Source organism: Eleutherodactylus coqui, chromosome 11, assembly GCF_035609145.1.
Source record: "Eleutherodactylus coqui strain aEleCoq1 chromosome 11, aEleCoq1.hap1, whole genome shotgun sequence".
Taxonomy (NCBI): Eukaryota; Metazoa; Chordata; class Amphibia; order Anura; family Eleutherodactylidae; genus Eleutherodactylus; species Eleutherodactylus coqui.
Genome location: NC_089847.1, coordinates 32514838 through 32528931, shown reverse-complemented (window position 1 = coordinate 32528931; position 14094 = coordinate 32514838). Strand labels below are relative to the sequence as shown.

Genomic DNA, 14094 nt, shown 5'->3' with positions numbered 1-14094 from the left:
ACAAAAAAGTAACGGACTGTATATTTGCAAAAAATGACAACTTGTGATCTGGTTGGAAAAAAGGAAGCTGTGCTCTGGGTGGAGAGGGTAAAAGGATAAAAGAATATATGACAATGAATCGCCCCGGTGTTTTTGATATTCCCATGAAAGACATCCCACTACACCTATCAAGCCAGTGTGAACTCAGTAATCCACAGCCTTGCGTGCTCCTCAAACAACCCCTGTCCAATCAGGACATCTCACCAAAGAGCGCTGGAAGTGTCTCCCAGCAGACAGTAACTCTTGGTGTTGCGGTAATAGAGAAAATGCAAGTGCTCAGGAGAATGTTCAGTAGACCAAAATAAAATAATATCTGTATATTTAGAGTGAAACTTTCTTTGCTAGGGGGATAATGAATGACAAGTCATCTACCCCCTTCACTTCCCAGGACTATGTGATATTATCCGAATAAGGAGTCTGTGAACCAGAAATCCTACTTTGAAAGCTTCAAACAGCCCATTTACTGGTAGTTCTAATGTGAGTCATGCAATGTGTTTTGGAGGGGAACAAGAGATCCTCCTTTCTCAAGGACCTTCAGAAAGAAACCTGCACAATTGTTCTATAAATCTGTACCCACTTGTAGTGGTGGCAGTGTATAAAAATGCAAGGGCCGCCAGTTGGCGAGCATTCTGGATACAGGAAGTGATGGTAAGTTGGAAGGAATATGCGGTCCAAAAGCCGGAAAGGACAACCTAGTCTGATGATCACACTTCGTAAATTACCATATTAATGAGCAGGACCACAAGTCAGAAGTATTATGTGGTCAGGAAGTGGAATGGGTTACATTGGGGTTTGCACTTTCTATGCTTTTGGTGGTACGTGCAATTGAACTCTAGGTGTGAGAACGTCACTGGTGGTATTGTAGTAGCCCAGATGATCCTCCAGAATAGCCACACAATCATTACCCTGTCACACTTTGCTATGTGCTTCCAGGAGACATAGAAAGAGCCGTACATCGGAGAAACCTTGTTTCCCCCTTCTTCTTAAACTTAAAAGCTTGGCAACAGTTGGCTGCTTATTGGATGTATGCCTCATGGATTGGTAGAGGGGGATGGGTAAAGTTCAGAGTGGGAAACTACACAGGGAGCCAGTATGCTGAGGGGAAGGAATAGAAAGTGCGGGAACAAGACAGGAAGTAAAGGAGGAGTGAGCGGAGTCTGCAGTGAGTAGTCTGCGAAGAGCTTTGTTGGAGGAGGTCAGCAGAGTGAGCAGCTACAACACCCTATTTCAGCAGGGAAGCCAAGATTTATCAGCTCCTTAGTCTACCTACTGTGAGAAGGAGAGAAGCTGGGACCCATTTCACTAAGACAGTGAATTACACACAACCAGGTAAAGTCAAAGCCAGGGGTAGTAAAGAGGACCACCTTAATGTCAACTCCAATATCTGAACCTTCAACTTCTAGTAAGCCATACAGATAACTAGGCCTGTGGGAATTTCTACTGTTTAACCTCTAAGTACTACTAGAGAGAGCGTTGAAGGGAAAACTGTTTAATCGAAATTCAACTGTACTGCATAATCCTTTGCTCTGCACTATCCTACAAGAGTGCTACAGTTTCTTGTATTGTTCTGAGGAAAGTTCAAGCTTAAGTAAACTGCACTTCCGGTTTGCTAAATCAAAAGCTACCTGGACTCGTGTCAAATTATTTCCGCCATTGACTCTTAAGGCCCTAGATGAAATGCTGGCATCAAGTGATAAACCACCATTAATCATAAGAGTAAATGCATATATTTTTGTGCCACTGTGCGGTGACTGAGTAGGGCACTTTTTCCACCATTGTCGGGAGAGATTGCAAAGCAACCCGTGACATCCATCTTACAATCCCGGTGGTCTTCCCCCTCCCCCCCCACTTTGCTCGAAAGCTACATACCTGCCACTTTGGCGTCACAAACAGGATAAAATGCCTCTGTGCCGCATACACGTGGTTGCGTTATCGCAAACCTCAGCAGCAATCGACTCCAAAATTCAAAGAATCATTCAAAAATGTCAGATAATGAAAACAATCCCTCCGGCAACCAACAAGCGCTTGCTAATGCTCCACTAGTTGCCCTGGATCCCGCGCTTGCTGCCACGCCATGTGCTGTAGCGACTGCAGAAACCACACCGGCAATCCCTAGTGCATATGGTTTCGCAACTCTAGCGATGCCGTACTGTTTAGGAGCGCCATGGCTACCCAAATTTAGTGGAGAGAGAGGCATACCCTTCGAGAGTTTAGGGAAAAGATGGGAGCTGTATTCAGATTCTACCTGTTGAAATACTGATGGGACAGTTGGAAGGATCTGCCGCCAGAGAGGTTAAAATATGGCCACGCGAACATAAGAAAACAGTAGAGGACATATTTGTATGCATATCAAATATGGTTTGTAGGCGCTCAATGTCTGAGATAAAGAAGCATTTTTTTTAAATAAGGGATAGAAAGTAGGTGAAACGTTGAGAGAATATACATTGTCCCTACAGGAGGATATGAAGGCTGTAGTGCGTGCGGATTCTAACAAGGCTGGTGGCACTGACCAGGCTCTGAGGGAACAGTTCATTGAGGGCTCATTAACGGAAACCCTACGGAGTCAACTTAAAATGTTGTCCGTGCAGCATCGGGACACTACTTTTATCAAATTTTAAGAGTTGGTCATTACAATTCTGGATACTGAGCCCCAGGCCTCCGAGGGAATGACTCTGATAGGTGACTACAAGCTGTCCCGCCCCCACAAGCGTGACGTGTACTGACAGGCTGAACACAGTGGCAGCAGGGTGACAGCACTTTCATTGATGTCCTGAATGCACTGACTGAGAATTGTAGGTAGGAGACCTGAGCATTTTAGCACGCTGATGGAATAAAATTGAATAATTTAACTTGAAATAAAAACGGTTTAAAATTTTAACATGATCAGAAATGCACCGATAGGTGAAGAATAACTTTTTCTTCTACTTGCTCATTAAGTAATTTATTTATGGTTCAAAATGTTTTTATTCAATTTCCGTCTTTAACAAAAATAAAGCATGTGTCATCAGGGGCCAATAGCTCTGGCCGCATTGCAGCATCAAACAATTTTGTATTAGTAACAATAAACTGTTATTAACTACCTTCCGTCTGGTTCTTGGTTGCAATCAGGTACAATACACCTCAAAGTATATAACTGTAGCAGAGTCTAGAGTGGGGTAAAGAGTGAGAAAGAAGTAAAGTTAGAAGAGTAGTGTAAGATGGGGAAGGAGGGGGGGGGGGTCTGACCTGACAATCCTTTCCCTTCAAATCTGTTTTATGTGCCTCTAGTCATCCTGGAGTGGGTGGGTCCTGGGGACAGGAATTGAGCCGTTCGTGACCCAATTGGAGATCTCCACCATCTCTCGCTGTGAGGTCCAAGTGCTCCAGATCATTAGGTGTTTGTTGAGATGCATTTAGTCTCTGGCACACAATTCCTCCATGTATCCAATCTCATCTAGTTTTTCTATCCACATCAACCTGGTGGGGGTCGACGGCACCTTCCACATCAGCGGGATCACTTGTCGAGTCGCCAATATAAAGAACCTCAACAGTGATCTCTTAGCCCTCGCCAGGGATCTCTGAAACATCGACAATAGCACCATTTCTGGCGTTAGCTGGATAGTTTTCCTGCTGAACCAGGAGTATAAGGCTCCTACTTCCTGCCAGAGGGGACCGATCATCGGGCACGACCACCAGATGTGAGTGTATGTGCCCTTCTCCATGAGACATCTCCAGCAGGTATCCGAGTACTGGGGGAAAATTCTGGCCAGCCGCTCTGGTGTTTTTATACCATCTCGTCAGGATCTTATTGTTCAATTCTTGGAATTTGCTTGAGATGTTCAATTTATGCGTTAGGATGTAGGCTTTCCTCCATTCCTCCTCGGGGGGTGAGTGACCCAACTCCCTTGCCCACTCTATTTCTAGGACTATCCCACACCTCCCAGTATCCGCCTCTACCATATAGCGATGGAGGTCGGTGATTTTTGCTTTTTGTTTTCGGGTTGAGGAAAAATTGGCTTTCAAACGTTGTGGGAGCTGATCCCAGCAGCCTAATACTTCCCAGGGATCTAACATAGTGGCATAATTGGAGGTACTGATACCCTCCCCCCCCTCCCCCCCAAGATCTCCCCCAGGGTTTTTAGGCCCTCTCCCATGACCATATCTTTTACCCTGGGAATGTCCCCCGGTCGGCTTTCTGTTAACATGTTAACGAGAGGTGAGCCCTTAAAGAATGTCGGGATGTTTGCGTTGCCCACTAGTGGGGTTAGTGGTCCCGGTCTCTTGATTAGTTCCATTCTGGAGGCCATTCCCAACCATGTTGAGACCAGTTCCTCTATAAATGGGGATAGTCCCAACTTCTTGTGTTTCCCGCTACCGGGAATCCAGATAAGGCCTGCTCCAGTATATGGGACCGAGTCTTGTTCCATGGTTACCCATCGTTTCTGTGTCCCGCTATGCATCAACTCTAATATATGCCAGGTCAGAGTTGCTCTGTAATACAGCGAGATATTTGGAACCCCCATACCTCCTCTGTCTCTTGGTCCTGTGAGGGCCTTCCAGCTGCGCCTAGGTTTCCTGCCGCCCCAGATAAATCTCCTCATCATTCTCCTGATTCTATTCATGTAGGTCCCCGGGAGACGACTGGGCACAGTCTGCAGTACATACAGAAATCTGGGAAGGACATTCATCTTTATTGAACTAATCCTGCCGAACCAAGAGAGGGGCGCAATGCGCCACCTGTCTAGGTCGTCTTCTAGTTTTGCTATTAGTGGTTGGTAATTTTTTTGAAATAGGTCTTCTATTTTGGGGGTAATGTTTATGCCCAAATATTTAATCCCTTCCTTCTTCCATCTGAATGGGAAAGATGCCCTCAGGATTGCCTCTTTGGTGTCTTGGATATTAACGTTTAGGATTTCTGATTTTGTTTAAGTTTACCTTAAAGTTGGACACTTTGCCAAATTTACGGAATTCTTCGAGCACGCAGGGGAGGGCCACTCTTGGGTTTGAGAGGTATAATAGTAAGTCATCAGCGTATAGGGCGACTGTTCGTTTTTTGCTACCTGCACCCCTCTGATGCTGGGGTTGGCTCTGAGTGCATTCGCCAGTGTCTCCATTACCAGGATGTACAGGTAGGGAGATAAAGGACAGCCCTGTCTCGTGTTGTATAGTGCTTTGATCCACCCCAGGAATCTAGGCCCAAGCCCCACTTGCTTTAGGGTCATCTCCAGGAATCCCCAGTCAACCCTGTCAAACGCTTTTTTCAGCGTCAATGGACAGCAAACACAATGGTGTACCAGACTCTGGCTCTCTCGAGATCAGGGCTAAGGTCCTAACTGTGTTATCTCCTGCTTCCCTTCCCGGCACAAAGCCCACCTGGTCGCCGTGTATCAGGTTGGGTATATGTGCTTTTAATCGCCTCGCTAATAATTTAGCAAATAGTTTGGTATCTATATTGAGTAGTGAAATTGGTCTGTAACTCCCGCAACAGGACTGGTCCTTGCCCGGCTTAGGGAGGACCGTGATAATCGCCTGTAGGGCCTGTGCCGGGAAGGGACATGATCTGGAAATTGCGTTAAATACCTCCAGCATCAGAGGGGCCAGTTTCTCCATACGAATTTTTTAAAAGCGGGGTGTTAGGCCATCGGGTCCCGAACTCTTTCCGATTTTTAATGTAGTGATTGCTTCTTTTAACTCTTGGAGAGTAAAATCCTCTTCCAGGGCCCCTGCCTCCTCCGCTCGTTATGTGGGTGAGGGAATTTTCAGTCACATATGCGTTTTTTTCCGTATCAAGGTTGTCCTTGGGGTCTCTTGAGTTCCCCTCTAGAAGTCATTTATTTAAAGGAACATAGAACTATTTAAATTTTGGTGCAATATTTTTATTTTTTTTTTACTTTTATTACATTTTTGATCTAGTTAAAATGTTTAACTAACAATTGTATTTTTCTTTTTTTTTTTTTTCCTTATTTTTCTCTTTTTCCTCTCTTGCTTTTCTTTCCTCCTTACAGTTTTTAAACTCCAGCATAGCTAACATTTTGCTGCTGTATGACCTAAAGAAAGGTTTGTTTTTAAACAGCAATTTGTGGTGAAACTAGCTTTGTCTACCCCCAGTATCTGCACATCTTTGCTGTTCCTTCTCATTGCATGGGTTTCCCAGGCAGCATTTCTTTATAATGAACCTTATTATAAGCAGAAGTCACACACTGTCCGAAGGTCACTTTGTAGAATCTTTTTTTTTTCCGCATAATGATTTGGCCTGTTGTTCTCAACTTCATTATTGTACTGTGAATTGATGGCGAGTCACAGCACTGAATAACCTCTGTGTAGTGACTGACCTGCCTTCATGGAGTTACCTGCTTACTACTGGTGGAGAATTGCAATTTCACAGAAATGAGGCATTTTTAACCCCTTAGTGACGGAGATTTTTTGCTTTTTTCCCATTTTCGTTTTTTCTCCTCCCTTTTAAAAAAAAATCGTAGCTCCTTTATTTATCCATCGACGTCGCTGTATGAGGTCTTGTTTTTTGCGGGATGAGTTGTATTTTTCAATGGTACTATTTATTGTACCATATAATGTACCGAAAAACTTTTTACAAATTCTAAGCGGAGAGAAATGGGAAAAAAACGACATTCCACCATCTTTCGGTGTGTCCTGTTTCTACAGTGCACAAACTGCAACAAAAATGACCTCATAACTTTATTCTATGGGTCAGTACGATTGCTATGATACCAAACTTATATAGTGTTTTTTTTTTTTTTTTTTTTTGCTGTAGTACTTGTATTTTTTTTATTTTTTTTTTAAAGATATTTAATTTTTAAAAATTATTTTTTGTGTCCATTTTCTGCGCACAATAACTTTTTGATTTTTCTGTCGACATAGTTATGTGAGGGCTCATTTTGTGCGGTACGTCCTGTCGTTTCCGTTGTTACCATTTTTGCATACAGTCAACTTTTTGATCACTTTTTATTACATTTTTTTCTTGGAGATGGGGTGACCAAAAAAGTGCAATTCTGGCGTTCTTAATTTTTTTTTTCAGACCAAGTTCACCGTGCGGAGTAAATAATACATTACTTTGATAGGCCGGACTTTGACGGACGCAGCGATACCAAACACTTATTTTGGGTTTATTATTTTTATTTATTTTTTTTATTACGAATATGGCACAAGGGTTTTTGGGTTTTTTTTGGAACCTTTATTACTTTTTTTTTCTTTTTTAATAATTACTAAAACTTTATTGATCTTATTTTTACACTTTCTTTTAGTCCTCCTAGAGGACTACAACCAGCGATGCTTTGATCTCTCCTGCAGTATGACGTAATGCTATAGCATTACGTCATACTGCTTATTGACAGGCAGTCTATCAAGCCACCCCACGGGGATGGCTTGATAGGCAGTTTGCTAAGGCAGCCCTGGGGCCTTTCAGAAGGCCCCCAGCAGCCATGACACCTGCACGGCTCCCCCAATCTCACCACGAGGGGCCGTACGGGATGTTCGGGGGATTTAAATGCCGCTTTTAAATTGACAGCGGCATTTAAAGGGTTAATTGCCGCGAATGGCTGAACTGCCGATCGCGGCTATTGCCCGCGGGTGTCAGCTGTAATAAATAGCTGACGCCCGCGCTGTATGGAGGGAGAGAGCGGCGCTATCTCCCTCCATACATGTCCTGCAACAGCAGGACGTAAAAACACTGTAGGGCCGTCACTAAGGGGTTAAATGAAACTCCTGGCATCAGCGTGCAAAAACGCACATTGGCAAGCGTGATGTCGTGCCACGTTTCTCGGCCTGATATTGCGCTTAGCCGTGTAAATGTGGCCTTATAAGAAAAGATGCTGCAGAATTGTTTCATGGGCAAAGCAGTTATTTAGGGCTCCCACACATTGCGTGTTTTTTTTTAACGTTAATGCCAATGGGACTTTCCAATGTTAAAAACGCATTGCACAAAAATCGCAAAGCACAAACTTGAGATGCGTTTTTAACATTTAGAAAGTCCCATTGGCATTAGCTTTAAAAAAAAAAAAAAGCAAGTGTGGGGGACCTTAATGAAATGCATATGTGACAGATCCTCTTTAACCCCTTAATAAGGCTTATGGCCTTTCTAATGGATACGTCATTAAAGTCCATAGTCTCATGTCTAAAAAGCTGGAGAATCCAGTTTTTTTTTTTGGGGGGGGGGGGTTGTTTTTTTTTCTTTGGTGAGGTGCACTAAACACCCAAAAATAGAACTGACTCCGCTCGAAAATTGCGGCGCTTTCGAGGGGCTGAGAGGCTCCATTAAAAGCAATGGGAGCCTCTGACAGCATTAAGCGTTGTGCTGAAATCGTCTGTGTGAGTAAGTCATTCCAAGAGCCTACAGGTCAGTATTGAGGATATTATACCAACACAATGTGTGCCAAAATAATTGTTTGAAACTAATAAGCTCTCTGCTATAGTCTGAGGATGGAGCTCCATGAAAGTAAATCTCTGTAAGCCATATCACTGACACAAGTGACACCACTGCTTACTTTTTAGGTATACACTTAATCCTTTACCAAACTAAACTGTCTCTTCTTTCTTCAGGTCATGAGAAATATTTTTCACCAGTCCTTCAATGCATACAAGACTGATATTGAACCGAGAATGAGTGACTTAACACTTCCACACTTACAATGTAGTCGCAGACTATTTGAAATTATGTTGTCCCACAGAAGGATGACATCTGCCTTCATTGAGGGGGACAACGTTGTGGTCACGTTAGAAGGAGAAGCTGCTCGTGTTCTCAACTTTGATACAGGTAAGTATTGACTGACTGATACTTTTCTTCCTTTCTTTATTTTAAATGAGGAAAACAAATTTATATACAATTAGAGGGGTTGTCCATGTAACTTAAACTTATTTTTTTACTTTTACTTCCCACAAAAAATCTATACTCCCCTCTCTTGGGTCCCCTCACCTCCAGTGGGCTGATTCTTCTGCTTCCTAAGAGGTTGTGTATATTACCGCCAGTCTTCTTCCTGCCAGCCAATGTACATTAAATCCCAGTTCATAGGCCAGCAGGGGGAGTGACGATCTACTTCAGAGACTGCTCATGTGAGCTGTCTCTGAAATACATTAGCATTCCTTCCCAGCCAGTGAATGTGACCTTCACTGACCGGCCCGGAAGAAGATTGTGAGGAATGCAGCTTTCACAACAAGCCGGCCAGCGTGCGGGGAGGTGACCCTGGGGGCAGAAGATGTGGAAAGGAGACTAATAAGGGAGGAATAGGTAAGTATATAATTATTATTGTTTTTTTTGTTCTTTTTATTTATGACAAAACCCCTTTAATGTAACTCAAGTTACTAATTGTGATCGTCCTCCGTAGTAACGAGGTTGGGTTCATAGCCACCCATAGTAAGGAGACGGTAGAGCCCTGTAACAAGGTTCTCTCTCTACCCCACTGTCTCCTCATCTGAGGGCCTACTCCTTGGACGCTGCTAAACAGCGATAAAACAGTGCTGCTATTGCGTGAACAGGCGGGTTCAAGCTCCGTGTAGTCTCTCTCGTTCACACGATCCGAGGCGCTTGCTTTCAAGGCTCCCATAGGAGCCTATGGAAAGCATGCAGCTAAGTTGGGCGTGTCCTATCTTTGCATGCACCTTGGAGCCGACATGCGAGTTTGCAATCGCATGTCCTATCTTTTTTAGAAAATCGCCCATCTGAACGCTTCTATAGGAACCTATTGGTTCCTATAGAACGAGGCCTTAGAAGTGGAAACAAATGAACAAAGACAAAAAATTCTGAAGGAAAGTAGAGGAGCTAAAGACACTTTGGGGTGTATTAAGAGAAGCATAGAGTCTAGATCACATGAGGTAATTATCCCCCTCTACTCTTCCTTGGTCAGACCTCATCTGGAATACTGGGTCCAGTTCTGGGCACCACAATTTAAAAAAAGACATCAACAAACTGGAGCAAGTTCAGAGAAGAGCCACCAGGATGGTGAGCGCTCTGCAAATCATGTCCTATGAGGAACAGTTAAAGGATCTGGGAAAGTTTAGCTTGCAGAAGAGAAGGCAGAGAGGAGACTTAATAGCGGTCTACAAATATCTGAAGGGCGGTCACAGTGCAGAGGGATCAGCCCTATTCTCATCTGCACAAGGAAAGACTAGAAGCAATGGGATGAAACTGAAAGGGAGGAGACACAGATTAGATATTAGAAAAAACTCTGACAGTGAGGGTGATCAATGAATTGAAACAGGTTACCACAGGAGGTGGTGAGTTCTTCAATGGAAGTCTTCAAACAAAGGCTGGACAGACCTCTTCTTAGGATGATTTAGTGAATCCTGCAATGAGCAGGGGGTTGGACCCGATGACCCCACAGGTTCATTCCAACTCAACACCTCTGATTCTATGATTCCATTTTATGACTCTATGCTTCCGTCCAGTTAGGTTTCTGTTTTTCTTTCTTTTTTTTGTTAGCAAACCCATTGAAATCGATGGGGGGGGGGGGGGGAATGGAAGAGTTTATTCTGGTTTTAATTCCATGTTCTGCTCCACAAAAAAGGAGCATAGAGACGGCACTAATGGAGCCTAACACAGATGTGAACAAACCCTTAGATCTGAATAGGAGGATTATGTAACTTGGGCAGTTACCTCGTAATACTCTATTTGCACAATTCTAGGAGTGGAATATCTGGAACCTGTCCAGAGTAGACTATTGTGCACTTATCAGTCCTTCTATTACAGTACAATAGTCCATGTGTTTTAGCTTTTATGAGACTGTCATAATATTTATTTTTTTACTTACAGACATTAAGTCCTTAAAGGAAATCAATATGCATAGTCTAATTTAAGTATTGCAGGAACGCAGTATTACTGGCCAATTTATGCCACGGCTTTATGGATTGCAGTTCCGTATTATGACTCTGCAGTTTCCGCTGGCAAGCTAACAATATTGTGGAAGAGAAGTCTAAATATATCTTGGCACATTTATGTAACTTTAACAGTCCCTGGATTATTCCAGAGCTCCATCTTCAGCCTGAAACAAAAGATGCAAAGTCACCTAGAGAAGTATTCAGACATTCTGTACAGATGGTGTTGCCCTCTAATTTGTCCCTTTTTTGGCTTGTATACAAAAAGTTCTTTGTACATTTCCGTATTGGTGTGAGAGAAGGAGTTTGGATATTGTATAGTGAATGTAAATATGCAGGGGTATAGCTATAAGGGATGCAGAGGTGGCATTGACACCCAGGCGCTAGTGCTAGAGGGGTCCAAATGTCCCCTCTGCCACACATTAAGAGTACCTCAAACAGAATAGCTCAGAATGACATAAAAAGATAGGACTCTTCAAGTTTTTATTGCACCTTACAGATTTGGATGTGGGCTCAGTTGGTGACACTAGGCAATTTAAAACACACCTCTGCTGCAGTGCAATAAATTAACAGGATATGCTGAGATGCTTCTGGGCAAAACTGGACTACCAACGTTACATCTGCCGTGTCACCAACGGCGCCCACATCCAACATCTGTAAGGTGCAGTAAAAACTTAGAAGAACTGTCTTTTTCATGGCATTCTAGCTGTTGTTCGGCAAGTCCTCCATGAAGAAATCAACTTTTACTTGTGCACCATTCTTTTTGAATCTCCCTGTATTTGACAGTTGGCTCATGATTCACTATTCGTGACCTATGCTCAGGACAGGTAATGTCCAGAATACCCCTTTAAACAAACTTGTTGCTGATGGGAAAACCCTCTTACACCAAAGTTAGCTGCTGATGGATTGCCTATATTGGAACCCTAATATAAAGCCCCAAATTCCAATGTCTCCCTACTCTCACCACTGGATCCACTTGGCCAGTCTGACCTTGAATGGAAATGCTATCCCGTAGAGTAAAAAGGTGTGTGTGTTAGTGTGTTATAAAATCAGAGCAAGCAAAGCTAGTATAAAAGTTAATTGGCCTCTTCTCTCTTGCTGGTCTTCAGGTTGCGGTGTTAACCTTGGTCTCCGTGGTCTGGAATCCTCGGAACAGTTCATTTATAAGATAGCCACAGCGGTGGACCAGAACGATGTCTTTGAAGCCTTGGCAGCTAAAATCAAGCACTCCAAGCAAGTGGTGGAAGAATTCAAACTTCATGGACTTGTGACTTCAGTATTTGAATAAAGCTTTGCAAATGTGAGACCATTCCATGACCGGGGTCCATGCCAAGACCGAAAAGAGCGAATTCCTATCTGGGCATCAGTTTTTGAATGTGACTTGGTTGTAGTACATTCTTCTGCAGAACACGAATGTAAATATAATCTCACAAACGTGCGACCTACGCTATGTGTCAATAGTATAAAACAGAGTTGGTAGCAACAATAAAGGGCTAAAGTTGTATTTAAAAATATTTTCTTATCTGAGGTGTTTTTTTTTCTTTAATTTTTTTGGTTTCATCTGCATTCTATGTTCTATCCTATTTCAGTTAACGTCCACGATGCCATTTAAATAAACTATTTGTAGAAGTGTAAAGCTGGCCACACATTGGACCAATCGAGGGCAAACTTTCCTATCGTCCATTTTTTGTTCCTTGAGGTCATGCAGGAAAGGGAGTACTTTTTCACAGAATAGGGAGTACTTTCTGATTCGTGGGGGTTCAACTACCTCCGATCCTAACTGGGTCCCTGCATGAATGGAGAAGCAGAAAAGCATGAGCACCACCAGCCCATTCATTTCAATGGAGCTGCTGGAAACTGCTGAGCCCTGGAACTCTGCAATCTGGGGTATTGAAAACCCCACTGATTGGAATGTTGTTCCCTATCCTGTGGACAGGAGATGGCTTTAAAGTTGGAGCTTCCCTTTTAACCGTGTCGGCACACTAAAAAACTCTTCCAGCAACAGGACAATCCCTTTAAGGCCGCCTGCACACGAGCGGAAATCCCGCTGCGGGATTTCCGCCGCTGAAAGTTTGCATAGGAGTGCATTAAAATACGCACTCCTATGCAGACGGCCGCGGTTTGGCCACGCGAAATCTCGCGCGGCAAACAAACCGCGGCATGTCCTAATTTTCTGCGGGGCACGCACTCACCCGGCCGCCGGCTCCGGTCTGCGCATGCGCCGGCTGCGCGGCAGCCGACACATGAAAGAGTCGGGGCCGCCAGGCGCGGGTGAGTACGCGTTCTTCCCTGCAGGCGCTCGGGTCGGATCACGCGGCGAGAATTCTCGCTGCCGGATCCGACCCGCTCGTCTGCAGGCGGCCTAACAAGTATATAAAGTGCATATTGGCCCGGTGCTTTTACGCTGACCAGGAAAGGATAATCCTGGAACAATCTTCCTGGCCGGAATACGTCGGCTGCTGCATAGACTCCTATGGGAGCCTATGACAGTTGCCAGAGAAGGTAGGTCGGAGGGAGTTTAGCAGCGTGACTGCTAAACTCTCCCCCCCCATCTCTCCTCCTCTCCGCCCTTTGCCAGTTGTTTGCAATGGGAGGGGACAGGATGGGGGCGGATCTAGCTGCTAAGCTCCCGCCCCATCCCGCCTCCTCCCATTGCTGGCTACCAACAAGGGGTGGAGAGGGGGTGGGAACCTAGCACACTAGCTCCCGCCTCGTCCCACTGCCTCCTCTTTCCGAGAGCTGCCGAGGGGGAGAGAAGGGCGAGACAGGAGACAGTTTAGCAGAGCTAAACTATTCCCCCCCCTCCCTCTCCCCGTCTGATGGCATTGCGGCCTCAGCGTATATGTGTCGGCCATGGGCTGTCTGAATGGGCACACAAACGTTAGATTTGTGCGCCTGTTCACACATTTGTAAGTTGTCGGCGGGCGCATCCGTGTTAATAAGCCCTAAAGCGGTTGTCTGGCTGCCAGACTTAGGTTTTTAAAGTGTTAATAAGAATTCATCATTTATTTTTTTAAAACCTGCATTCTAAAGCAACATTTTATGTATTATGTATTTGCCAACATGGTGTGATCTATCCAATGAAGGTCTTGTCCTTCATATGCGGCTGGGCGAGGTCAGACAACAGATTGTGTGTGGCCTTAGGCAAGAAGGAATGTGCTGGCCGGAAAAATGTCAACACCTGGAACTTTACTTTGGCTGACTTTGTATTGCTACATTTATTCCAGACTTTGTGTATGGACATAAACATATTTT

The 14094-nt window shown here is 44.2% G+C and overlaps 1 protein-coding gene across 2 annotated transcripts in view; it reads left to right on the top strand.

Annotated features, from left to right (window-relative positions):
* LOC136582540 (uncharacterized) overlaps positions 1-12353 on the top strand; it is a 57455-nt gene extending 45102 nt beyond the window's left edge. For both annotated transcript variants that reach the window (XM_066583681.1, XM_066583680.1), the window contains 2 exons: positions 8572-8785; positions 11949-12353. In XM_066583681.1, coding sequence (XP_066439778.1) covers positions 8572-8785; positions 11949-12127 — 393 coding nt within the window. In that variant the 3' untranslated portion in view covers positions 12128-12353. The remainder of the gene's footprint in view (positions 1-8571; positions 8786-11948) is intronic.
* The last annotated feature ends 1741 nt before the right edge of the window (positions 12354-14094 follow it).